Here is a 27,872-nt window from a genome sequence, read left to right as displayed (position 1 = left end):
TGATGGACATTGACATTTTTAATTGTAATGTGATTTTTAATGCACATTTTGCAGACAATTTTATCAAAAGAAACTTGCATTGCATTTAAGATAAACATTTTATTTTATTTAATCCTGGGAATTGAACCCATGACCTTGCCACTGATATGCCGTGCTCTACTGTCTGCTACAAAATTATCAGTATGGAATAATACAAATGTTGCATATAATAGTAAGCAAAAGGATAACCAGGTTCACAATTATCAAAACATTATTACAAAGGTTTAAGAATTTCCAGGATGCATATTAGCTGTGATAAACAGATACCAGAAAGATCCTAGTGATCGCCTCTACGGAACATTAGTTTCAAAATATCTCAAGAGATGTACTCTTCTATTTTATCTAAAAGCTTTGTTGCAATATCCAGTGCCCTGCTGGCATTATTAACGCCAAATTGCTTGTTCGGAATGTGAGGAAATTGGTGATAGTTCGGATATTGTGTTTTTTTGCCATCAACACCAAGGTCAGTCAGCTGCCTCACAGTGTTCGGTAAAGAAGCCAATTGTGGACTGAAATGGGACACCTGTAGAGCAAGGCTAGTTATTGAGCTGTTGCTGGAATGATGTCCACTTCCCCTGTACATCGCTGCTATCAGGGCTTTTTCCACAGCCTGATGCACTTTAAACAGACACCACTCAGAGCTGTCTCCTCCAGTGTCATTGTCAGCTGCTCTGATGTCACATTGAGCCTGTTCATACCAGCGTTTTGCCTCCCCTCTGTTTGGCCTTGGAGTTTCTCTGTGGTATGACCAAAAGTTATAGTGCCTTCTAGAATAGTTCTGATAGAACCTCTCACGTCCCCTCCTGTGACTTCGTGCCTCTGTGTTCCACATGTCATAGAAATCTCGAAAGTCTCTCCAGTTCGAGGATGTGCTATGTGCAGTTTTCCCTTGTCGTAGTTCCTCAATTCTGTTTTGCAGGTATTTAAACGCCTCTGTGGCAAGGGCTTCATTGCCTGGGTTCTTGTCTGGATGCCACTGGAGGTAGAGACGTTTAAGAGCTTTTTGTTTGTCCTCACTTGACATTTTCCAGATTTCGTTTAAGCTTTGGTCAATTTCTCTTTTGATCTCTTCCAATGTCTCAGGAAAGACTGTTTTGGGTGGAGGCCCAGATGTCAAAAGACATTCTATATCTGTGCAAGTGGACCCTTTTGATAGAGTTCCCTTCTTTTCCCTTTTAAATTGGTAAAGGTCAAGCGAGCTTACTTCAATGAAGTCATCGCTGCCAACTTTAATATTATATCTGGCAGGAAATTGTCTTGCTTGTCCCAGTGGATCATCCACTCGCTTGATAATAATGGCGTAGAAATATTCACCAGAATTGTCCTTGCTGAAGCCAACATACTCTCCACTTTCAAAGTTGTTAAGGAAGTTCATATCAAGACAGTCATGCCATTCTTCAGGTATACAACATCCAGGTTTTGGTAAGCTACCATGTCCTTCCTCCTTGTGGCCACTGTTATGAATGCCATGATTTGCCAAGGTTTTCTCAACATCCTCCATGTTATCACAAAGCAAAAGTTGTCCAAGGACTAGAAGGCTTGAGGTGGTCAAACAGTTCTTTAGAAGAGCATTGATTTCTTTGGTAAGATACATATTAACTTCATTTACTACTTTGAGGGCCATATCATCATTGTGTTTTAAGTAGAAACTGCATCCATTTTGCTGTTTTTTCACATAAACATCTGTTTCAGCCTTACTACCCTCTAGTGGCTCATGGTTTAACAGAAGCTCAGTTTGAAGAGTTTTACAACAGATAATTTGAATCTTAGAAAAGATTTCTTCACACTTTTCTGCAGCTTCAGATTGTGAAACCCCGCCTTTGCTCTCTTCTCTGATGAGACAGACAAGTCCATGAAGAAATGTAGCAGAAGACAAGTGCTTGTCAAACCAACCACCAAATTCACACTGCCCTTCATAATCGCAATACTGGACACTTGTTCCATCCAGGTTTTCAAAAATTACATCCGAGAGAAATTTGGGGCGAACATGCTCAGGAAGGTACTGCAACAATGTTTGATGTTCATAGTGATCATTTCCAAGATAACAGAAGTTGAATTTTTCTAGCAGTTTCAGCTTGTTTTCCAAAGGAGCCTCAAGTCTTGCAGCCTGGAATACAGTGTCATTGAAAAACAAAGTGCTGGACTCATAGACTTTCCCATCTGTTGAAGGAAGATAAAGTGGGCTGTTTTGAAAAAGAGGATTCTTCTGTTCCTCTTTCAGCAGACAAAATAGCTGTTGAACAACACGTTTCACAGTTTTCTGCTGATTTCCTTGAAGGCTATCTTTGTCAGAGCTCTCAGAATAGATTTCTTGAAGAACAGTGCTATATTGATCGATGGTGGGTTTTTCCTCTACACCAATCTTCTTGAAGAAGTCTTCAAATTTCATATATTTTGGGGGAATGTTGTATAAGTAAGGCCTAAACTCAAGAGGAAAAGACAGTGAAAGTACTGTCTGGCAAGCTTTCACAAGTGTTGTGCCATTTTCCACAAGGATGATGGGGAGGTCTGAGAACAGAGAGGCATCAAAATTTATTGACTGCAGGTATGCGTATGCTTTGCTAAATACCATGTTTCTTGTTTCCAGTAACATGTCTGTGTGACACTGAGATTTACAGATGTTTTTCAGATTAGCAGCTAATTCTCCAGGGGGTGGAGTCTCCAAGGCTCCGGTATCCATCATTTTCTTTATGATATGTGGTGAGCAGTGTTCTGAGGGTAGGATTGGCATAGATGTCCATATAAGATATTGGTAATCACTGTCTCTGCCAATAAGTGATCCATTGATTGCAACAAGCTCCCTCTCTTGAGCAAAGGCCTTGTGATAATCACAAAGTGATTGCTGAATTTGCACTGGGAAGATGAATTTAATGTTAGCAACTCTGCTCAGCAAATCAGACATTTTGTCATTACTATTTGACAGAACAGTATTAAACAAAAGATCTGATCTTTCCTTGAGAGCATCTAAAGGAGTGTTGCCTCTAGTTTCAGATTCAATTTGCTTTGCAAACTGAACGATTTCCTCATCAGACACTTTATGCTTCAATCCAAGGACCTTTAAAAGCAAATTAGCTTCAGTACGCTTATCTCGAAAAATCTCCCAAAATGGTTTTGGCACAAACCTCTCTTTTGGAAGCATTACCCTGTAAAGGTATACACGGTCATCATAGAAGTATGAAGCCACCTGAAGAGAGCCATGGATGTCTCGAATAAATCGGACCTCTCTCAATGCAGAGACAATCCTGTCGTCCGCTGGTCCAAGTTCCACTAACAACCGCATGAAATCAAGAAGTTTGGCCTCTTTCATCATGTGCACAGAAGGAAGAATAAACTCTACACAGAACTCCAAATCATTTAGAATCTGAATATTTAGACCTTCTGCTAATTGTAAATTTAACAAGGTATGCTTGAGGAAAATACTGTCACATCCAACAACCCGGTACAGTTCCGGAAAATGAATATGATACACAGAGTTCAGAATAAATACCCTTCTGTGTAAATCAATCCTTTCCTGTTTTCCAGATATTGTCTCAAACAGGGGCAAGGACTTGAGCATCAACACATGTTGATTTTTGTTACTGGAATCTCTGATCCCATGCTGTAAGAAGCCCTGGAGTTCATTACATTCATCTTTAGACAGCTCCTCAAACTGTGAATGTGGTACATGATAAACCTGCCCCAAAACAGCATTGCTTTCTCCTGTTTGCAGGAGTTCTGGATTCACATATTTGAGACGGAATTCAAGACTGAGATTACTGAAAAAGAGGTGGTCTAATTTCATGAACCCCAGTTTTATGAGAATTGATGCTATTTTTCCATTTTCATATTGAATCACTTTTGACATGTTCTTTATTATTTGTAAGAAATGCATGTTAGTTTGACTGGGGCAGATTACTGGTAAAATAGGACTGTCATCAAAGTGCTTTTTTATCTCACTGAAGACATTCAGATTTTTCTTTTGGTAGCTTTTCTCTTGATTATCAAAGAAGGCCCATAATGTTTTCAGCCATTTGATTGTCTCTGTATCTGCTTTGTAGAGCTGACATCTTTGATCAGGTAATGACTGCCTTAGCAGTAGTTGGATTTCTGGTTTCAAATACTTTGCTGCTATGTCAATTGTTAAGCCCTTAATAAACTTTCCCTCACACAGAATTCGGACATGATTTCTGTTGACATCCAAATCTGCAAACATCTCCTGATGTCTTTGGAAAAGACTGCTAAATCTTGATATCAGCTTTGGGGATTTAAAATCAAAGACTCTTAACATCTGATCTTGCGTGAGGAGAAGAGGAAGCCCATTGAGATCATGGACATTTTTCTCATTGACATTTTTCAAGCAGAAGCTCAAAAGTTTTAAGCATCTTGTTTTGTCTTTAATACATGTTTGGTTGATGGGCAAAGGCAAACCACTAGTTGTCTGGGAAGGATCATTCAGTGATCTTTGCTTCAAGAAATTCATCACTGTTGAAGGACTGATTTCTGCCACATTCACACCAGCCAGTTTGAAGTTTCTTTTTATTTCATGTATTGTCCAAGAGTATGGCACTAATTTCATCCCGATGTCATCTAAAATTTGGAAAATTTCCTCATGGTCATCCGTTGTAAAATATGGACAACTTTCTGAATGTGCTGTAGATGCACTGCACCAGGTAACTGTGTATTTTTGTATTTTTGTATCTTGTACAAGATGTGATAACTTAACAGGAACAGCATGTACCGTGGGTATGACAGGAAGGTTACGTTCGTTGATTGATCTATAGACCTCACTTATCATCTCATGCCAGACTTTGTCTACTTCTGAGGAAATGCATGGAAAGTATTTAAGGCAAGAAGACTCAAGCTGTGTCTTGAGGAATACAAGAGCTGTAGGTGTATCTTTCTTCATGTGTGAACAGAGATGTAACAGGAGGTCAGCATAGAGTGGTGAAATGATGTTTACTTTTAGCAACTGGTTCCACTCAGTCTTCAGACTATCACCATCCTCTTTCCACAAGTCCCTTCTAGAAGAATCTACTTCAAAATTTGCATTCACGTGAACTGGTAAACCAGTTTGTCCAGGTAAAGGCAAAGAACAAAATGCCCTAGCAGTAAATACGTGGTTAAATGAGCTGCTCCAACATGCAGCCAGAGAAGCTTGGGGAACTTTGAAATAATCTTGCTTGTTTTTTTGCTCATAGTCTGGTTTTGAAAAGCCAAAGCACTCTGCAATGAGCCACTCACTTTGACATTTACTGAGTTTTTTTCCAGATGAGATTTGCATGCCATAGATGGTTTTGCAGGGTTCTGCTGTTCTTGAAATAAGGGATTCTTTAACATGTCTGAGAAAGTGTTCCTTGCTTTCCTTGCTCTTCTCCGTGTATTTCTTTTCAATAAGAAAAGAACAATTTGTTTTTTTCCCATCTTCACTGATCTCTGAAAACTGTATTTTTGTGATGTGTTTCAAGAAAATAATTAGTCCTTCAGGATCTTCAGTCAAGGCACAGTAAAGTTCATCCATGTCACGATCTGTGACTGTATGTCTAGATATTTCAGATTTTTCTGCCATTTTCTCTGTCCTGAGAGGGAGCCTGAACATGGTTCCAGAATTGAGTGCAACCATTTCTGGAAGAAAAGTATGATAAACATCCTCAAAAGACTTTTTAAATTCATCTTGCACTGAAAACATGCAGCCAGGGGATTGTTTTGTTACACCTTCCATGTATTTTAGATTTGGATCAGAAATGCAGAGCCATTTGTCACCGGTCAGGATAGATGGACAATCTGTCAGATGATACACTGAATTGAAGCCAAGTCCATATTTCCCAGTTCTTCCTAAACTTCCATGTTTTCCTCCTTCCCCCAGCTGCTGAATACCCTGCAGATCAGCATCAGAGAATGTTCTGTTGTTGTACACACAAAGGGCTGGGCCTTGAACCAGTTCCCATTTCTTTCCAAATATCTTTTTTGTCTCATGTTTTCTTTTGTCCCACACAAAGTGAATTTCTGTAGCCTCTGCATCATCAGCATTTTGAATGAGCTCTTTCAGAATGTCCTTTTTAGATGGATATGCATCAATTATATTTTTTATCCTGACAGTTAGTTTCTCGGTTTGTCCAAACTCTTTGGCATGAAGAGAAAACCCACTGACAAGATGATTCTTCAGAGTATGGTGTCTTGTTGTCATTACACCAAAATGACAGGCCACAGGCCGAGGTATCAGCTCATGGGAGAGCTTGACACCAGCTAAGATAGGCATCCATGGGCTGTCATTAAATCTCAGCTCTTTAGAAGATGTCAGGACGCTTCTTTCATCGGGTATGAGACAGTTTGTAAGCTTTTCATCTTTGATTTTGTACAGCCCATTCACAAGTATTGCAACAGAGTTATGGAGGTCTGATATGGAAAGAGGGTAAGATCCATATAAGGCCTTTATTTCCTCAAGTGCTGCAACAAATTGCTCTTTTGTGAATTGTTTTTTGACACCAATACAGTCCCAGAGCTTCTCAAATTTGGAGAAGATGACTGGAAGCACATAAAGATATGGTTTCTTTTCAAATTCTTCACTTTTGGCCACTGCCTTCACATTTACAAAGCGATCCTCAATGAAAATGAATGGAAATGATTTTGCATGACCAATAATTGGATTGGGATCTTTCTGTTCCAACAAGTAATTGTTGAGATATTCATAGCAAGACCGAGCAATGTTGAAGACAGCAGTCTTTTCAAATGCATTGCAGTGTTGGTGTGCTTTTAACAGCTGCTGGAGCACTGTCTCAACTGGTGGATGTGCCCGTACACTCAATTTTTGGAGAACTGAATCATGCATTTGAAGGTTTGAATGGTCAACTCTGAATTCTGTCATGCTTACTAAATTGCGACAACCATCCCTGTACACGTCAGAGGGTTTTTTAAGAATGGTGTTGCTCTTGTTTTGCTGATCTAAAGGAGCTAAGGCAGGAAGGAATGGTATCTGAGACAGTGTGTGCCAGTGCAGAGAATGCACATCTTCTGATGAGTCTTTCATTGACTCCATAAGACACTGAAGACGTTTACGACATTTAGATTTATCCTGTTGCCAAACACTATATATCTTCCCCGCTCTCTCTATGATGTCTTCTAAAGGGAGTCTGTCACTCAGCATTCCCAAATCGGAAAGTCGTTGAATCCTGTTTGGTGAGAGATAGTTATTTGCAGTTCCTTCAAGAAAGCGTCCTTCCTCGAGTTCATACAAACAAGCCACTTTGCCAGAAGGATTCACAAGTCGCTTGATAAATTGAAGCTTCTGACATTTCTGTGTTGGAAAGCAAGGGTAACTTTTCAGTAGGTCATCGACAGCAGGATCATTCAAGTCGATGGCATTCAGAACAAGCACATGTCTGTTATGTGTGTCCACAGCACTCAAGTTCTTAAACACAATGCTGTAAAACTCAGGCCAGTTAATCATTTTCTGTTTGATCATTTCCTTGAAGCCACAACGATTGAAACTGTCTCTTACCCATGTTGGGAGAGAAACAACACAGGAATATGAAACTCCCAAACTCAAGAACACTTTCATGGCAATGTGTCCAACTGCTTGGTTCTTTTCAATTTTTGGATTCAGAAATCTTGCCTTGTCCATAGAACACCAATTTAGTCCATTGCTAAAAAGATCTAGAGATTTACCACTGGCATTCTTTGCAACTGCTGAGTAGAAAGACTCAACCAGGGATGAAAATGCTTTGCTTACTCTCTCAGCATTAGGCCAGAATGCATAGAATAAATAGTTCTGGATATGTCCATTTTGTGCCATTTTCTTCAGCTCAAGCAGTGTTGTGATGTAAGCAGAGGTTACAGCATCTTTAAGTAAAGCTTTGTTCCACTCAGACTTCACTCCTTTTTCCCATAGGCCTTTCCTATTTGATGTGACTGCAAAAGTTCCGTTTATATGGATTGGAAGACCTGTCTCAATTGAGAGAGGAAGAAAACAAAAAGCCTGGCCAAAAAGGCTGTCATCTGGGTACCATGCATTAGTTTTTGCCTCTCTTAGCAAAGGTACGGCTATACCTCCAATTGGATATGAAAATACATGATCTTGATCATTTCTTTTCTGGAACATTTGCAAAGAATCCTGTGTTCCAAAACATGAGTACAAAAGCCAGTACTGGGTGAAGGATCTCTCTGAGTGCTCTTGAACTATTTTAACAATGTGTGCACTGTTGACATCAATAATGTTGTGGCTTGTGATATCATTATTGCTGGAGGTCCTCTTGATCTCCTGGAGAAATCTGTCATTCGAGACAGCAAAAGAATTCATGACTTTTCTGGACACATTGAGAGGAGTCTGAATCTGATCATTCCTTGGAGGAGTTGATGCATTTTCAGGGATAATTTGAAGGGACATAGATGTAACACCTTTCAGAAATAGTAGGTGAGTTTGTGAGTTGTCAGTCAGATGATTTCTAAAACTCCTAATATGATCTTCGTCATATACCTTTGAACTTATCTCTGACTTGTTTGCCTCCTCCAGGGTACGAAATGGTAATTTAATCAAGGTGCCACTGTAGGATTTCTTGCTGTTTTGCACTGACAGATCACAATCAAAAATTCCTTCATAAGATTTAAACTGTCCAGGAAACCTTTTGTACAGCCGTTCCTGGAATGGGTCGAGTTTTATTCCTGGGCTTCCTTTGCTGAGTATGTGCTTTTCCAAATGGGTGACATTTGGATCAAGTATGAGAAGGGTGTTCCCACTCAAAATTGAGGGAATATCACTGACATGGTAAACAGCATTAAATCCAAGCCCAAACTTTCCAATCATCTTAGCTTTGTTTTCCTTTGATGCTGATCCCACTTTGACAATGTTTTCCCAGTCCTCTTGTGAAAAGAGCTCGTTGTTGAAGATCCAAAGGCATGGTCCATTGCAGAGGGCCATTCCATCATCAATGAGGGTTTCAGGGGGGTCTCTGTGTTTTCGGAAGTCAAGAAGGAATTTACATGTGGTTGCCCCAGCATCCTCCGCATTTTGTAGGAGTTCTTTGAAAATGTCACTTTCTTCATCATATTCTTTAAGAATGTTCCTAATTCTTTGAGTAATTGGTTCAGATTGCCCACATTGTTCTATACCAAAGGATGCTTGCTCTGCTTGTATGAACTGTGGTTTTAAGATGCGAGTACTTAAGAATGGGACTTTCAACCATCTTGCAGTGAGGGGTAGAACTTCCTCATGAATGACATAGAATTCCTCATTGTCTTGTTTCAGGTCATCTAGTCCTTCAGCACTGATGTCACAGAAGACTGTTTTAGACAAAGATTGCAGATTAAAGTTTTGGTTTTGTGCCATGACAGGCACAGGTGTACTGTCCTTTAAATGCTTCTCATTCTTTCGCATCCAGTCAAGAATGGCAATGGACACTTTAAGTTCTGTCGAGTCTCCATGAGGAGGACACCTGCAGTCAATTCTATGTTTTATGTCATGTAGTATGTCTTCAATTTCCTCATCAGACAGTGTTTTCTTCACACCAAATTGCGTTAGCAGGTTTTCATACTGCAAAAACTCTTCAGGCACTTTCTTGATGTAAGGGCTTAGATCCAATTCAGGCGGATAGGCTAAAACTATATCTCCTGGACAGACAAACTCACTTTTATTCCAGATCCAGGTCCATTTTGTGTCCATTAAATCTCTGAAGTTTGTCATGTTGTCCTGCATGAATTTATAGATACTGTGCAGCTTGGTTTTAAACTGAAAATCTGAATTTGGGTTGACCATTGATCTCAGTGCAGATAGGTTCTCCAAAACTTTTTCAGCAGGAGGGGGCTCATAAAGTCCAAGACTGTTGCAGACATGTCTTTTTACCTCAGAGGTAAGTGGCATTACATATCCAACAATTGAAAAAAACTTTGAATCTCTTACTTCAGCGGGCTTATAGAAACCTCGCTTTAGATTTCCACAAATGCTTCCATTCAAGAACTTTGGAGTTTCACAAGGCACCCACTTCCTTTGCATCAACTCTCCTATCTGCATGTTGGTGAATTTTGAAAGGAAATCATTCTCATTCAGCACTCGAACAAGAGTATTTGCTTTTCTAACTGCCTTATCTGGTGAGTGGACACAAAGCTTTTCAATATGATTTATGACTTGGAATATGTTTGTTGTTGATAGTTCTTTTTGGTCCATCTTTAAGCCAAGGCGTTGCAAACTCTGAAGCATGTCCTGGGTCTTTGTGTAAATAGATGGGGGAAAGAAATCGGTTTCAAAAAGGTCCTGGAATGTCATGTTTCTTGGATCAAAAACATCTGAGGCTTGTTTGCATTCTCCCTGAGTTGTCTTGATAAAATTGAGACTTTTTGTTTTTGTGAGCAGCTGCTCACTTTGTGAGAGTAGAATGCTACCATTATTCAGTATCCAGGTCATTATTGTCTGTTCCTCAGCATTTTGGAAAAATCCTGTCTTAATGCAGTCAACTAAATGAACAGCCAATTTAGCTGCATCCAAGAGTTCAGTTTTCAGAAGAGTCAAAAGTCTGCGATCAGCTTCATTTGCACACTGTACAATGGTGTCAGGCATTGGCAGATCATTTGGAATGGCTGGACTGGTGGTTGAAACAACTGCTTGTTTTGATTTAACTGCAACATATTTCCCAGACATCATTCTGAAGATTGGCAACATGGAAAGTAGGTCCTGTTCAGCAATTGAGAGAGAATCCAAAGAAGAGAGGTACAGTTTCAACTCCTCTCTTTCATGTGATGAAGCAGAGGCAATACCTTTGATGACCTGGTCTCTGTTTGCATTCACAAAGACTTGTAGAGCATTTCTTGGTGAAGCTGGAAGAACGTAATTTTCAATGTCATGATGTTTAAGACACTCATCTCTTTTTATGACTGTACATCCCACCATCTTGAACAATTTCTGAACATTATCTGACAAGTTGGACCCTGTACTACTCTGAAAGATCAAAGTTGTGTTACTTTGCAATCTTGCTAACAAAATAGCATTGCCTGAACTCCACAGTGGCTCCAGTGGAATTAAAGGCATGTCAATAAAGCTGCTTAACTCATTCCATTCAGTGCTGAGAAACTTCCAGAATTCAGGCAACCAGCTCTTCGGTGGATGATGATCGTCTGCTGTTTTCCATGTCACATGACTTTGGGTCACTTTCCAGTCCATGGGTAAGTGCTTCTTCATGAGTGCAACAACATGTTGTTCATCCAAATTGATTATGTTGTATATTCCTTAAAAAACATATAATATTAATTTCATATTATTATAAGCATTCCTGATAAAATATATGAAACAATTTTCTTACTATGTGTTGCCAGTTTCTTTAGTTGCATAGTGCAAGAAGGGCTCAGATCGTTGGGTAAAAATCTTTCTTTACAAAATGGCAGCAATGTTCTAGATAAAGAAGAAAAAAAACAGATTATTACTACTTTGACAGCACAATATAAACACACTAAAGAATTCAAACGGAAAGAGACTATGTCAAACCTTACCTTGGAAACTTCTCATTTTCAATCAAAACAGTGTTCTGCACTCCATTGTCAAATGAAGTAAAGGTTCCATCACTGAGAGGCAGAAGCTTCAGTCCTTGTAGCTCTGTGTACTTTTCATCACTGAGAGCAAATTCAAGAAGAGTGTATTTGTCATCTTTACTGAGATTTTCAGCCTCACTTCTGTGAAGGACATCTCTAACATAAGATGGAGTCACCCATGTCAAGGTGTCACTTCCAGGGAAGATCTCTTGAACATCTTTCAAAACATGTTTTGGGACTGTGACCAGGTTTTCTTCTTCAGCAATCAATAATTTTGACACTGCAGACATTGCGTCACTACATATATTGTTTGCTGGAAAAACTGCATCTGAGGCAGACACACAGATTTGCTTATCATCAGCAAGGTAAAAGACCTTGTATTCAAATAGACCTTTCAGAGTATCTGTTGCAACTTCATGCCATCTCTCTTTATGTACAGTCTTTGATAGGTCAGGCCAAAGATTGTACACAGTGGGGGAAGTCAGGGCTGAGTTTTTTGATAGCTGAATGGCATCTAGGATCATCATGAGATATACATGAGGAAGAATATTTTTTGTGAGTAGCTCATTCCACACTGCAGACTCATCATTCTTCTGATCCTCCTCTTGCCACTTAATGAACCTCCGATTGTCTGTCAGGCCAAAACAAGCATTGATGTGAATGGGAAGTCCAGTTTTGTTTGGTTCATTATTTGGAAGTGGCAGAAAGCAACTTAGACGCCCATTGCAAAGTGATCTGTCTTCATCTAATTGAAATGCTGTGTCAACTTGAGGGTAGAAGCTCAGCTTATTAGCTAGAGAGTCAATCTCTGGTATATATCCCTGTTTCAGAAGACAAGTTGTTACAAGCCACTGGAACTTTGTTTCTTCCATTTGCTGGGAAATGTGTGATACTGTTTTAAAACATGTTTTTCTGTCAAACGATTCCTGCTTGATATGGTTAGTAATAAAGTTATTTGACACTGAAACTTTCAGCCTATTGTTGCAGAGGCCATTGGTGTCAATATGCAGTAAAGTAATGGATGACACATTTCTCAGGAAAAGAAGACTGATGTCTGCATCAGCAATGAAACTGTCAAATAGCTGGGTAACTTTTGTAGAGTCATATAGGTTATCTGAGATCTCAGAAGCCTCATTACGCAGAGGAAAGCGGAAGAGTGTTCCTTTGAAGTATTGTTCCTCACTGATGACCTTCTCCCAGGAACAGCTGTTGACTTGACTGACAATATTTTGAAAGGGATGAAACTGATCTCTCAAGTTCAAAAGACTCTCTCTGTCCTCTTTGTCATTCAAAGACCACCGATAGCCTTCTTCATCCTCTCCAAACATCTTCTTTTGTGGATCAAAAATGGCTAAGTGTTCAGAACTGAAGACACATGGCGAGTCTGTAAAAAAACATGAATCTATTTTAATATTGTTAACATAGCTAGTGTTGTGCTAAATCTTTTGTCTGAATCTGACACCCAATACCCTGAGGGGCAGTTATTTGTTAAAACTGATATTGCTGCCGATCAGGTCAATGCAAACAGATTGTTGATAATACACTATAATTGGGGATGCACCAAAGTTAATACAATAAGTCGATATTACATTTATTTTTATCCAGAAATCAGTGCAAAATTTTAATTAACAGTTTAGGGATTGGCTAAATACTATATTTAGGGGTGTTATTAAATGTGTTATTTTTAGTGTTATTTTTAAGATTAACTTGGATGATGAGTGTTAGTTGATGAAAAAAAAAGTTAAATGACCATCCACAATTAAATGTCTAATATCGCATTTTACTATTAATAATAGACTGACCTTCAAAAAAGGTTACTCTAATCTGTAACAGTTTATTTCTGTTGTGATACCTACAATATTAATATTGGTAAACTGACAATTTAACAGCACAGCAGAATTCAAAAAGAAAATTAATTACTACAATATTACTGTGAACACATCATTCTGTCAAGATAATTTGTTAGTATGCTAACCATTAGAAAGCTGAAGATACAAAAAAGGACATTTGTTTTAAGCATTATTAGATTACATAATGTGATATATATAAAAAAAAAAACATTGACTGACATAATTATTGCGATGTTGAGACTACATAAATCAACAAGCAATATTGTATCAGGCAGTAGAATATGCAAGAAAGTATGAGCCAGTCTGGTAATGTAGCATATTTTACCTGTAATATGATAAACAGAGTTGAAACCGATCCCAAATCTCCCAACTTTTGTTGGGTCATCCTGCTTGATGCTTCTGCCAACTCTCTGAATACCCTCCCAGTCTTCCTCTGTAAAGGCTGCATTATTGAAGGCATAGAGAGCAGGTCCTGCCAGATCAAAGTTACAAATAATCAAACAAAAAATATTTAAAATGTAGTCTTTTGCATAGAACAGTAAAGGATTTCAGTACTAGTCAAAGCAGATACAAATAAAACATGCCTCAAATACTGTATGTACTCTGTGCACTTATTTGCAGCCTATTTTTTAGGACTAAACATTGATTGATTGATTTGTAATACAACAGTGGAGACTGGTGCTTTTCAAAAGGGGTTGAAACACAGATATGAGTTATTAATGGCAACAAGTTTGATTTAGTATAAAAAGTACTTTCAGAACTCAAAACTCCTTCCAGTTTACAGAACAGATGATAAGCTGCAAAACTCCTGAAACCTTCATAGTTGTGACATATGAACAAAGAAGGATGGGCATGCAAACAAATGCAAAGCCCTACAGGGTAAAATCATTGAAGGCTGTAAAATAATTTTGAGTCTAGTGTAACCACCCGTTGAATCGGCTCTCAGTGATTACAACACAAATACCTTGATATTTTCCAAGCTCTTCAGTCCACAGGCTGTGAGTCCCATAATGTCTCTCATCATGAATAAACACCACAGTTGAAGCTCCTGCATCATCTGCGTTCTGTATCAGCTCCTGATATTTTATAGAATAATCATTATTGACTGATGAGATAAAAGATGCATACCATTTGATGCTCAATTGACCCTTCGCAAAAACCCGCCCACCTTAGTTACTGTTGTTATGTCCTAAAAAGCCATGTCGCTCTCACACTATGAGGAAGTATTGGTATAACGCTGTAGCGTCTCAGTTCAAGCAGCACATGAAACAATCGTCTTTTCATATTTATATAAAGCACAAAATAAATATGAATGAACAACATATACTATTTTATTTCAACCACGGAAGATGTCAATACACAATATTTTTCAAGTTTAAGTCCATCGAAGTTAATCTACTCTCCTGTCTGATTTGTTTGCTGGACAAGATGGTGGATTCGGCGTTATGATTGATCAGATCGCCTGTCAATCAAGCTCTTTGCAAATGGATGATTATTCATGCAATATGTAAAGGTATTTCTTAAATCTTTTTAACCTACCTTCAATATTTGTCCCCCATCTGGGTACCTTCTCAAAATTTCCTTCAAGTAATCAATAAATGGTGGCGACGTAGCACCAAATTTATTTCTACATTGAACAAAGTAAAGTTTATCACAAAATGCACAAAACAAATCAAATTCAAGATTCAATGTGTAATAGACAAAGTAAAAAATTTGATTAATTAATGCTAGAGTCAAGTGTTAGTATGCTTGGGATTATTTGTAAAACATATTAGCCTTATTACTGATTTTTTTCAGAAACTGCTAAATACTTTACTAACTTTTATTTATATATTAAATTGTCTTAAACATAAAACATTCATTGAATAAAACCACTTACTTCTTTTTCTTCTTTTGCCTTGATGCTGAACTCATCGTCTTTCTTTTACAATCTCCTGTGTAGTGAAAAAAAAGCTGTTTGAAAAAATCAATTAACTTCCAAAGCATTCTTCTGAACAGTTCTTATTCCATTGTCATTGTTAAAATACAGTTGTTGTTTTGTTTTTTTCTTTCTTCCATGTAGTACTTTCTTGGCTTTATAGCTACAGAACAGTTCTTAAGTTTACATACAGCTTGCAGAGCCAAGAAAATTTTAATAATTAAAAAAAAAAATGCAAGAGTGAATACAAATATTGCATTTTATTTTTATATTTCGTACTGCCCAGAATAAGCAATTAAGTTATTTCACAAAACAGATGTTTACATATAGTCCAAAATACAAAATATTGAGTTTATACAAATGAACAATTCAAAACTTTACATATACACTGGATTCTTAATATCTCATAACCTTGATCCATTACTGTTTTATGTTTTGTAATGGTTGTTCATTAATCCCTTGTTTGGCCTTGTGCAACCCCTCCGGTTCTAATTGCTACGTTCGCTCTGAGCAGGATTCAAACTGGTGTTTCCGACATCGTAGGAGGGCTCACCAAATTAATGTTCTGCAATTTGTCACACATACACATTTTTTAAAATCATATCTTTCTGATATTCTTAGGTCTCTTGCTGCCCTCCTCCTCAAAGTCACCATTCACTTCCTTTATATTCATTCAGAAAAGGAGTATACTTCAGAAAAGTGAAATAGCTTAAGTTATAATTGCTCTAAAACAATACTGCCTTGTAAGGAGCTGTTTTTCAAGGACATACAGTATATGTCAGGATCCTGCCCTGACAGTCTTGTCACTGTTTAATGTTTCTTTCTTTGTCTTGTGCTTGAGCACAACTGGCCGAGTCTTTGTTTGTGTTGGCCATGTGCTCCTCTTGTCTTGCCTCCTTGTTTCCTGTACCATGCCCCCTAGTTTAATCCTCACTGGGTTGATTGTGTTCACCTCTGCTCCCTATTGATTGTGCTCCTTTCTCTAATGTAGCCTACAGTATTTGCATGTGTGTGCACTTAAACAATATTCTTGTTCTAGTTGTGTATTTGATGTTGTTGTAGTTCTAGTGTCCCTTTGTTGTTGTTTTTTCTTTCTTTAGTCTTCTAGTTAGTTATTCCCTTATGCATCCCAGTTTTTTCTTTCTTTGTTTTTCTTCCAATTTCTACTCATTTTCATCTCTAGTAGTTTCATCCAGTTTCCATTTCAGTTTGATGCACAAACACAGATATGTTCTGGCCTACAGTTCTAAACTAAAGTATATAGAAAAAATAAATCAGTCTGCATGCACAATAAACTAGTAAAATATATTTACATCTCTCGACAGAAAGTTTCTTGCAGGTTTTAATAAAATGTTATTTAATAATAGTATGTGATATGCCTCTGGCTTGCATAGTACTGTCAAATCACTTATTAGACTCCTCCGTAATCGTTGGAAAACTTTAACAATTGGTCAGACCGGCTCAGTTGGTTATTTTTGAGTCAGGCGTGCTACTTCAGCTGTGCGTCTTCCTTCACCAACTCGGAACTAGTTCATTTAAAATGCATGCCTTGTGTTGTACAACCTGTAATTTAAAAAAAAAAAGTAGTTCCATTTTGTGAACCTGCTTAACTGGTTACTTTCCTGAGGACCAGGTCAAAAGAATTATTTGTTCAAGAATTAGATATCACTATTCCCTTCAAGTTTGGTTCTTTTGTTTAATTTGATTTATTTTGATTCCTAGTTTTATTTTTCATTTGTTTTGTTTCTGTAGCTTCTTGTTTCATTTATTATTTTCTCTCTTGTGCCATGCCTTGTTACCTTGCATCTTGTCTTGTTCAGTGTGAGTCTTGTGTCCATTCCTGCCCTGCCCTGTATCCCTAGGTTTCCTGGCCACTGACTCACTGCCTGGCAGCAAGGCTGGTGTATCTGTCTGATATACAAGTGTTTAACCTCGGGCTCTATGAGCCTCCACCTCAGCAAGACTGGTGCTACATCAAGCTTCTGGTTTCCTCCTCTTCCTCGCCATTATCCCATTTGCTGCTCCCTCTTCTTCCGCAGCCCTCAAGCCAGTTGTCACTCAGGACTGGTTTCAGTGCCCTCCCAGCCTGTCATTGTGTCATCTGCCTGCTCTATGCTGTTTGCACTGTCTCACTCTCCTTGTTGTACCCTGTGTACACAATCACTTCTCATTCTGCATCTGGATCCTCTCTCTTGCAGATCCGTGACAATATTTCTTCCTTTATTATTGTTTCAAATTTAGCTAGGAGTTTCTAGCTTAAAAAGTATATAAATTGCTAGTTACACTCGTTCTGTTTTTCTCTGCTTAATGTTACATTACATACCCCCCCCCACACACACACACAATACTATGGAAGTCAATGGCTACCATCAACTTTGTGATTAAGATGTAGCCAAGATTCTTCAAAATATCTTCATTTGCAATTATTGCATTTATAGATACAGTATATATTTATGTTTCCTAGAAGACAATATAAAATCACTTGTGGACTATATTATATAAACATATATGTACAACTTAAGCTTTTCAGGTGCAAAACTAACTAAATAAATAATATTAAAAAGCAATAAAGAAAATTAAATAAAATAAAATAATAAAATAAATTAAATTAAATTAAAACCACATTTTGCAGAACTGCAAGCCATACTTCTAAGCTTGTATGAAAGGAACTCATCATAAACGGAGCATGATGTAATTATTTGCGTATGCCTTGCATCAGCCAAAAGTTTAGTAAAGCCATTCAAACGATGAAATAGAAATGAACTCTGAATATGTTATATGGTGATGTTATATTAGTATATTACAAAACTAAATATTATAATATTACTAAAAATTGCATTTCAAAAACTCATGTAACGGAGTTTATTTCCTACCTTTAATGGTCCTTATGTGGTCATGATGATGCTTCCACTCGAGTCGCACCAGCAGAATGAAATCAAAGCGGTCAGAATGAGACAGTTATAGCCTCTCAGTGCGCACAAATCCTATAGGTTTCTGTTCTGTGGAAAAAGAAAGTTTTGAGGAAATGAAACCTACCCATTCACTGTAAGTTCAATGAATGACCTTTGGGGAGAAAAATAAATAATAAAAAATGTTTTTTACTCCGATTAACTGTTGCAAACTAAAAACGGGACTAGCCTACTTGAAAACAAAAATCTTGCGTGCGTCTTTAGGGCACTTTGTATTATTAATTGGTGTCAGTCATTCGCAAGTTCAGCTCCGTTTAAAACAAACAAACAAATAAATAAATAATAGGCAAAAAACAACCCCCCCCCCCCCCAAAAAAAAGCACATGTTAAAGATTATAATTATTATTATTATTAATAATAATAATAATAGGCTAATAATAATAAAAAAAAATCATGTTAAAGATTTTTTAGTTAATGTTTAACCTTTAACCTGAGCAGCAAGGAGGGTGATGACATCTAAATGACTAGAATAGAAAGAAAATAACTTGTACACACATGGACAGAAAATAAATAAATAATAAACATGTCTACAATAGGCTTACATACCCGTCACTAAAAAAAAAAAAAAAAAAAAAAAAAAAACCAAGGACGAAAGCCTTTAAATTCTTAGGACATCCCATCCCATTTTATTATTTTTTTTTACGGTGGCAAAAGTAACTTAAACGTATTTTTTTTGCTGAAATCTGTATTTAGCTTATATTAAGGCATAACTATATAAGTAAATATAACTAAGTAAGGTTCTTGCATTCCAGCTTTTATTTTGATAGCATGACAGGCTGCTTAGCTACTCTATGGCTTCCACGAAAGCCAGAAACTGATTTTCCTTTGTTTACTGTAACGTTACCAGTGATAACATCGCTGTCAGTTCGTGTGCAAATGCTTGCGTGCATTACATGTCTCCGTCCTATATTAATGACCGTTCATCCGTGCGGATTTAACTATACTACAGAACCACACGGACAATCTGACGCGAGTCGTGTGCAGTGAATAATGCAGCGAACTAAGAAATATTAACAAAAGCTTCAGTTATGTTTTTGGCGGAAACGGTGGTGAAAGGGGTGAGTTTGCATGTTTGCAATTGCTCTTGGATGCTGCATAATCACGAGCGGCGTGAACGCAGGAGGAAGTCTGTCTCAGATCTGTCCTCAAAACGTTTCCCCTTTTTCATTAACCCTTGCGTCATTCATTGTTGCTCGTCTCTCGTGAAGAATGCAACAGGGAACATATATAAATCACGCCCAGCTAGATAGCGACGAGAACATCCTCAGCTGTGATTGCTTGCTTTTGTTTGAACATATGTTGGGTGTCTGATGATGGTGTTTCCAGGAAGGAGAATCTAACCTGCTGCTCAACAATATAAAGTTATAATATAATAGTATGTGATATGCCTCTGGCTTGCATACTGTCAAATCACTTATTAGACTCCTCAGTAATCGTTGGAAAACTTTGACAATTGGTCAAACCGGCTCAGTTGGTTATTTTTGAGTCAGGCGTGCTACTTCAGCTGTGCGTCTTCCTTCACCAACTCGGAACTAGTTCATTTAAAATGCATGCCTTGTGTTGTACAACCTGTAATAAAAAAAAAAAGTAGTTCCTTTTTGTGAACCTGCTTAACTGGTTACTTTCCTGAGGACCAGCTCAAAAGAATGATTCGTTCAAGAATTAGATATCACTATTCCCTTCAAGTTTGGTTCTTTTGTTTAATTTGATTTATTTTGATTCCTAGTTTTATTTTTCATTTGTTTTGTTTCTGTAGCTTCTTGTTTCATTTATTATTTTCTCTCTTGTGCCATGCCTTGTTACCTTGCATCTTGTCTTGTTCAGTGTGAGTCTTGTGTCCATTCCTGCCCTGCCCTGTATCCCTAGGTTTCCTGGCCACTGACTCACTGCCTGGCAGCAAGGCTGGTGTATCTGTCTGATATACAAGTGTTTAACCTCGGGCTCTATGAGCCTCCACCTCAGCAAGACTGGTGCTACATCAAGCTTCTGGTTTCCTCCTCTTCCTCGCCATTATCCCATTTGGTGCTCTCTCTTCTTCCGCAGCCCTCAAGCCAGTTGTCACTCAGGACTGGTTTCAGTGCCCTCCCAGCCTGTCATTGTGTCATCTGCCTGCTCTATGCTGTTTGCACTGTCTCACTCTCCTTGTTGTACCCTGTGTACACAATCACTTCTCATTCTGCATCTGGATCCTCTCTCTTGCAGATCCGTGACAATATTTCTTCCTTTCTTATTGTTTCAAATTTAGCTAGGAGTTTCTAGCTTAAAAAGTATATAAATTGCTAGTTACACTCGTTCTGTTTTTCTCTGCTTAATGTTACATTACATACCGCCCCCCCCCCCCCCCCCCCCCCACACACAATACTATGGAAGTCAATGGCTACCATCAACTTTGTGATTAAGATGTAGCCAAGATTCTTCAAAATATCTTCATTTGCAATTATTGCATTTATAGATACAGTATATATTTATGTTTCCTAAGACAATATAAAATCACTTGTGGACTATATTATATAAACATATATGTACAACTTAAGCTTTTCGGGTGCAAAACTAACTAAATAAATAATATTAAAAAGCAATAAAGAAAATTAAATAAAATTAAATAATAAAATAAATTAAATTAAAACCACATTTTGCAGAACTGCAAGCCATACTTCTAAGCTTGTATGAAAGGAACTCATCATAAACGGAGCATGATGTAATTATTTGCGTATGCCTTGCATCAGCCAAAAGTTTAGTAAAGCCATTCAAACGATGAAATAGAAATGAACTCTGAATATGTTATATGGTGATGTTATATTAGTATATTACAAAACTAAATATTATAATATTACTAAAAATTGCATTTCAAAAACTCATGTAACGGAGTTTATTTCCTACCTTTAATGGTCCTTATGTGGTCATGATGATGCTTCCACTCGAGTCGCACCAGCAGAATGAAATCAAAGCGGTCAGAATGAGACAGTTATAGCCTCTCAGTGCGCACAAATCCTATAGGTTTCTGTTCTGTGGAAAAAGAAAGTTTTGAGGAAACGAAACCTACCCATTCACTGTAAGTTCAATGAATGACCTTTGGGGAGAAAAATAAATAATAAAAAATGTTTTTTACTCCGATTAACTGTTGCAAACTAAAAACGGGACTAGCCTACTTGAAAACAAAAATCTTGCGTGCGTCTTTAGGGCACTTTGTATTATTAATTGGTGTCAGTCATTCGCAAGTTCAGCTCCGTTTAAAACAAACAAACAAACAAATAAATAAATAAATAATAGGCAAAAAACAACCCCCCCCCCCCCCCCAAAAAAAAAAAAAAAAACACGTTAAAGATTATTATTAATAATAATAATAATAAAAAAATAATGTTAAATATTTTTAGTTAATATTTAACCTGAGCAGCAAGGAGGGTGATGACATCTAAATTACTATAATAGAAAGAAAATAACTTGTACACACATGGACAGAAAATAAATAAATAATAAACATGTCTACAATAGGCTTACATACCCGTCACTCGATAGCTATACATATAAAAAAAAAAAACAAGGACGAAAGCCTTTAAATTCTTAGGACATCCCATCCCATTTTATTTTTTTTTTTACGGTGGCAAAAGTAACTTAAACGTAATTTGGACAGAAAATAAATGGACAGAAAATAAATAAATAAATAATAAACATGTCTACAATAGGCTTACATACCCGTCACTCGTTATACGTAAAAGAAAATAAAAAAAGCCAAGGATGAAAGCCTTTAAATTCTTAGGACATCCCATCCCATTTTTTTTTTTTTTTTACGGTGGCAAAAGTAACTTAAACGTAATTTTTTTGCTGAAATCTGTATTTAGCTTATATTAAGGCATAACTATATAAGTAAATATAACTAAGTAAGGTTCTTGTATTCCAGCTTTTATTTTGATAGCATGACAGGCTGCTACTCTATGGCTTCCACGAAAGCCAGAAACTGATTTTCCTTTGTTTACTGTAACGTTACCAGTGATAACATCGCTGTCAGTTCGTGTGCAAATGCTTGCGTGCATTACATGTCTCCGTCCTATATTAATGCGTTCATCTGTGCGGATTTAACTATACTACAGAACCACACGGACAATCTGACGCGAGTCGTGTGCAGTGAATAATGCAGCGAACTAAGAAATATTAACTAAAGCTTCAGTTATGTTTTTGGCGGAAACAGTGAAAGGGGTGAGTTTGCATGTTTGCAATTGCTCTTGGATGCTGCTGCATAATCACGAGCGGCGTGAACGCAGGAGGAAGTCTGTCTCAGATCTGTCCTCAAAACGTTTCCCCTTTTTCATTAACCCTTGCGTCATTCATTGTTGCTCGTCTCTCGTGAAGAATGCAACAGGGAACATAACCACGCCCAGCTAGATAGCGACGAGAACATCCTCAGCTGCGATTGCTTGCTTTTGTTTGAACATATGTTGGGTGTCTGATGATGGTGTTTCCAGGAAGGAGAATCTAACCTGCTGCTCAACAATATAAAGTTACAGTATGTTTTTGTAAGATATTAACTTGATCTGGTTTTGCTAGATGAACGCAATAAGCATTAACGTGTTAAACTGTAGAGGACACACATTTAAGAAATACTGGCCAATACAAGCATTTAAATGATTGAAAAGTCGCAATCTGCTGCTCCCTCCTTTATTAAGTCATTTATAAACTTAAACACAATCAATATTTTGGCTAATTTTGAAATAAGGAGGCCTGTAGACTAAAAAAATGATGTAGGCTTATAATAATTTCTGGATGTTAAGCCATTATCAGTACAACAGTAGGCTACACACTCCAACCTTGAGCTGTACATCAGATGCCAGGAAAAATACATTTCACCCTTTTAAGAGCCCTGCATAAAATTTAGGCTCTGTTAAAATATATGCAAGGCCATATGATAGCATATTTGCAATTTAAATATTGCTGCAAAAATGTTATCATATCATTCCTTAACCACAAGCTGATCGAAAGGTTTTGTCAGTTAATATTTAACTGTCATTAGTTATATAGGAGGCCATTTTAATTTGTCTGGCCTTTTCCAGCTGCATTTTAACAGAAACAAATGACATATTGCATCCATTCCATCTATTATTACACATATGTATCTGAGTTGCATAATTAGTAAATAATTGATTAAAACATCCATATTCCATTGTTTTTGTTTATTTGTGACCCTGGACCACAAAACCAGTCTTAAGTGTCAATTTTTGAGCTTTCCATTGATGTATGGTTTGCTAGAATGGGACAATATTTGGCTGAGATACAACTATTTGAACATCTGGAATCTGAGGGTGCAAAAAAATCTAAATATTGAGTAAATCGCCTTTAAAGTTATCCAAATGAAGTTCTTAGCAATGCATATTACTAATCAAAAATGAAGTTTTGATATATTTACTGTAGGAAATTTAGAAAATATCTTCATGGATCATGATCTTTACTTAATATCCTAATGATTTTTGGCATAAAAGAAAAATCTATATTTTTGACCATACAATGTATTTTTGGCTATTGCTACAAATATACCCCCAGTGACTTAAGACTGGTTTTGTGGTCCAGGGTCACATTTGGAATAAATATGTGGACATTTAGCCTTCCTTGCCTCCTCCGATGGAGTGCCCACGCAATAATGACCTTTAATTTCACCTGTAATAAATGTTGAAGTCACTGTAAAAAATTATTTTAATTTAGAAATTCAATCAATTTCACAAATATTTGTAAAGAATTAGCAAGTAACACATTGAATTAAAACATGAAATTAGAAAGTGGAAGGACTAAAATAGATTTATTTGGTATAAAAGAAAATACTCCAATGTTTTTTTTTTTTTTGTAACGGTATATAATCAACTAAACTATATGTTTTGTTAATGTTTTTTGTCATTAGGTGTGAGGGTGTTTGTTCAGCTCTGAGTCATCCAACATGTCTCACTCTTCCAAGCCTCGATCCCACCCTTGTGGCCTTTGTGACAAGTCTTTTTCCCAGATATCTATGCTCACCAAACACCAGCAACTGCATACTCAAGACAAGCCCTACAAATGCCCCTACTGTGACAAGTCTTTTACTCTTTCTTCTCGTCTGGTTCTACATAAACGCAGCCATGCTGGGGAGAAGCCTCATACCTGCCGGCTGTGCTCCAAGACCTTCATCTCTTCGGCCCACCTATCCCTGCACCTGCGCTCACACACCGGAGAGAGGAAGTACAAATGCAGTGTATGTTCTAAAATGTTCATGCAGTCATCCCAACTTATGCGCCATAAGACCATCCACACTGGTGAGAAACCCTTCAAATGCCCAGATTGCAATAAGTGCTTTGGCCGTGCCTCACACCTGAAAACCCATCGTAGGCTCCACACTGGTGAAAAACCATTCAAATGTACACAATGTGAAAGGGCTTTTACGCAAAAGGCCGGACTTATTATACACTTGCGCTTGCACACTGGTGAGCGCCCTTTTAAGTGTGACAAGTGTGGCAAGGCCTTCCGCACATCAGCCCATCTGCTTAACCATCAGGCTTTGGAGCTGGGCGAGGGCAGGTACATCTGTGCCACGTGCAACAAGGGCTTCAGGTCGGTGTCCATGCTAAAACAACATGAGAAAAGCCACCAGGGCAGCAGTATGCTGTGTTGTAGCGTGTGCTCGGGGGCCTTCGCTCATTCCTCTTATCTGCAGCTCAAACTGCACTTACAAAACGGAGAGCAGCTCTTCCATTGCAAGGTGTGCAACAAAATCTTTGTAAAGATGTCCACTTTTGAGAAACACTGCAAAAAACATCAGACAGAGATGGACGGATGTGAGGAAGAAGAAGTAAAAGAGGAAGATTCAAATGATCCCCCATTTGAGCTGCATACTTCTGCATCCCCAACGCCGTCGACGTCAGAAGTCAACACACGCTCCAAAACAAGAGCCAAAATTAAGAGTACAACGGAAAGCTCATAAGACTTGACAGGCATAACATTCACTTAATGTCTTTCTGTATTTGTGATGTATGATATAAATGATGCGCTTAGTTAATAATAAAGATAATTCTCTGCATGCATACAATACAGACCTATAGACCATGAACAGTTGTAAAAAAAAAACTTGCCTTTGCACATCTTTTTACATTTAACTTAATTTAATGAGTTTTCTTGTTTTTTTCTTATCAAAAAGTGGTACAATTCTATATTGTATCAGCTTTGAAGATACCGGGGATGCATGCGGTTACTGCATAGAGTTACTTTAAATTCCACTTTGTGTGGAGTGGAACCAATTCTTTAGTTCTTAATTTTGCACAACCCCATCAAAAATACTAAAACTTACTACTGTACATTCTGTATCTAAAAATGTAAGAGAATTGAGACAAACATAAAATGTGAACTCACGGAAAGCTCTACAGAAACGAAAAGACCGTCATTAACTGTCCATTTTGCTATGTAATAGCCATTCAGCAGAAATCAGCACAGAAAATGTGGAAAAACATTCAGCCTAGCCATTATGCACAAAACACATCTTAGATTTCATAATGCACAATTTGTTTAATTTATGTTTAAGTGATGCAGTATAATACAGATGTGCAGTCAGCTACATGCAACTGACAAATACAGAGAATATATAAATGCTTGCACATAACCCACAATACAAAGATGCTTGGTCAATTTATGCGGGGTTGTCATAATCCACAATGTATTATGCAGTGAACCATGATGAAATCATTGATTATTCTGTTTATACAAAATAGATTTTTAACATTTATTTAAAATAAAAAAGTGAAATATTGTTAAAATGAGTTTCTGTGGTTGTTTCTGTTTTACTGCTAAATGTATATTACATTATTATGTGTATGCTGTTACAGAGCAAGGCAACATCTGTGACTGGCATCTGCCTGGGGGTCATCATATCTAAGCAGCAACATATTTGCAATGTATTATCTGTGTCAAATCACAACCAGTTATCTTTTTCTTTTGAAAACTTAGGAAACTTAGAAGAAACAATGCATTTTCAACTGTACACATTTTATGTGCACACGTAGAAGTTTACTCTCATTTTTAACTAATTGAATGCATCCTTGTTGACTATTAATTTCTTTCAACAAATCCTAACTGACCTCAAACTTTTGAACTGTGACCTGTTAGATATACCTTTGGGGCATGAGCATATAATGCACAACATTTGTTTTTGTTATTTTCCATAAGTTAGTTAAAAAAAATGTTGTTTTAGGAGTAGGTGGTGATGGTGATTATTTTGCTCACTCAAATTTATATCTAAAAATTACTTGCTATGTTCATCCAGCTTTATATTAAATACAATAAAATGTTAACAAATGAGTTTCCTGATAGAGATTCCAAGGGCCTCACCCGATTCTTTAACTGAAAGATGAGGAGCAATAGTGTTTATCTGTGTGCTCTAATAATGTTATTGCTTGATAGCAACACTAGATGGTGTTGGTTGAATGGTAATGGGTAGAGCTGCGAGGTGATGGGCATTAATTCTTTTGGGGCTCTTAAACAAAAATAGCCTCTTTAATACAAGAGAATGGAACATCTTCATGATGTTGGTCACACTATAAGGACCCACATTACAAAATGAATCACTTTTTTTTTATTTAATTATTTTCAGTTAATAAATCACAGTTGGCAAACAGTTTAAATTGGTTGAAAATAATTCTGAATGATTTGTTAAACTCACTAATTTATTGAATGTTTTGAAGTTTCTCACCATACAGCAGTAACGGTAAACAATTCTGTATTAAAGTGTGGGTAGGTTTCTCTGATCAGTCTTCCTGTGTCCTTTCATGTGTTTTGGAGGAGGCTTTTTAGAGTTGCGATCTTGCTTTCAAAGCTAGTTTGTGTACTCATCATAACCTGCAGTAGCAGATTACAGTGTACATGTGATGCATACTGCATATCAGGGGTGTCAAACTCAGTTCCTGGAGGGCCGCATCCCTGCAAAATTGTGTTCCAACCCTGCCCCAACACATATACCATGTAGTTTTCAAATAAGCCTGAAGGAATTGATTAACTAGATCAGGGTTGCATCTAAACTCTGCAGGCCTCTGGCCCTCCAGTAACTGAGTTTGACACCCCTGCTGTATAGCAAGGTATGAAATCATTTGATATTGTGAGGCCACTTTTCACCACTAAAGAGCGATGTTTATGCATACCTTCAGATTGATGCAAGATTTTTCGAGAAACAATGTGAAGTACAACGTAAGTCTTAAATAGAACTTTTTTTGTGAAAATAAGACTATGGTTCTCATATAGTGTTTCAGCATGAGATACACTTTTTTTAAACTAAATAACAAAAAATATATAAGCGGAAGTAGAAAATGCAGTTATGCAGAAAACGTGTTTGTGGCTATTAGCCTACTAAATAACCTGCAGATACAGTGCTGTGTGAAAGGCATGAAAAGTTGTTTCTTTTTTCACCATTATGAAGGAGTAAAATTGGATATCATTTGGGTAGTAGTGGATGATAGACCTTAACAAATAACAGTGAAAAATTGACTCAAAAAATGTTTGGAAATTCATTTGTAATCTTTAGAAAAAAATAATACACTCCTGCTTTCAGTATATTACCCCCTTCATTAGAAATCGCTTCTTATAACTGTCTGATAGTCTCTAATAGTATGT

General features: G+C 37.3%; 2 protein-coding genes across 4 annotated transcripts; one reads left to right on the top strand and one right to left on the bottom strand.

Moving 5' to 3' along the window:
* Positions 1-26: 26 nt before the first annotated feature.
* LOC306877053 (sacsin-like) lies at positions 27-21,193 on the bottom strand. 2 transcript variants are annotated; one of them, XM_079428577.1, is made up of 9 exons: positions 21,144-21,193; positions 18,168-18,293; positions 15,256-15,310; positions 14,916-15,003; positions 14,341-14,452; positions 13,702-13,848; positions 11,488-12,910; positions 11,301-11,389; positions 27-11,226 (listed from the first exon to the last, which is right to left on the bottom strand). In XM_079428577.1, exons 3-9 carry the CDS (start codon positions 15,288-15,290, stop codon positions 356-358), a joined length of 12,765 nt encoding a protein of 4,254 aa, XP_079284703.1. In that variant the 5' UTR covers positions 15,291-15,310; positions 18,168-18,293; positions 21,144-21,193; the 3' UTR covers positions 27-355. The 2 variants fall into 2 exon arrangements, with proteins under 2 accessions (XP_079284703.1, XP_079284702.1); XM_079428576.1 differs by lacking the exons at positions 18,168-18,293; positions 21,144-21,193 and having other exon boundaries at positions 15,256-17,330.
* On the top strand, positions 19,032-26,022 carry LOC306877054 (uncharacterized protein). 2 transcript variants are annotated; one of them, XM_079428579.1, is made up of 2 exons: positions 19,032-19,321; positions 24,148-26,022. In XM_079428579.1, the coding sequence occupies exon 2, from the start codon at positions 24,184-24,186 to the stop codon at positions 25,198-25,200; it is 1,017 nt and encodes a 338-aa protein (XP_079284705.1). In that variant the 5' UTR covers positions 19,032-19,321; positions 24,148-24,183; the 3' UTR covers positions 25,201-26,022. The 2 variants fall into 2 exon arrangements, with proteins under 2 accessions (XP_079284705.1, XP_079284704.1); XM_079428578.1 differs by lacking the exon at positions 19,032-19,321 and adding an exon at positions 22,160-22,457.
* Positions 26,023-27,872: the final 1,850 nt, after the last annotated feature.

This window comes from Barbus barbus (genome assembly GCF_936440315.1).
Source record: "Barbus barbus genome assembly, chromosome: 11".
NCBI lineage: Eukaryota > Metazoa > Chordata > Actinopteri > Cypriniformes > Cyprinidae > Barbus > Barbus barbus.
The sequence above is the reverse complement of the archived record's forward strand: the minus strand, read 5'-3'. Positions and strand labels throughout refer to the sequence as shown.

What these genes read in the sequence shown, in the direction of transcription:
- LOC306877053 (XM_079428576.1), bottom strand. Translation starts at nt 15,362, where the DNA reads ATGCTTTGGAAGTTAATTGATTTTTTCAAACAGCTTTTTTTTCACTAC. An exon ending in AGGCAAAAGAAGAAAAAGAA is followed by an intron (nt 15,004 to 15,255) that starts GTAAGTGGTTTT and finishes TGTTCAATGTAG; the next exon opens with AAATAAATTTGGTGCTACGT. An exon ending in AGAGCTTGGAAAATATCAAG is followed by an intron (nt 13,849 to 14,340) that starts GTATTTGTGTTG and finishes TTGATCTGGCAG; the next exon opens with GACCTGCTCTCTATGCCTTC.
- LOC306877054 (XM_079428579.1), top strand. Translation starts at nt 24,184, where the DNA reads ATGTCTCACTCTTCCAAGCCTCGATCCCACCCTTGTGGCCTTTGTGAC.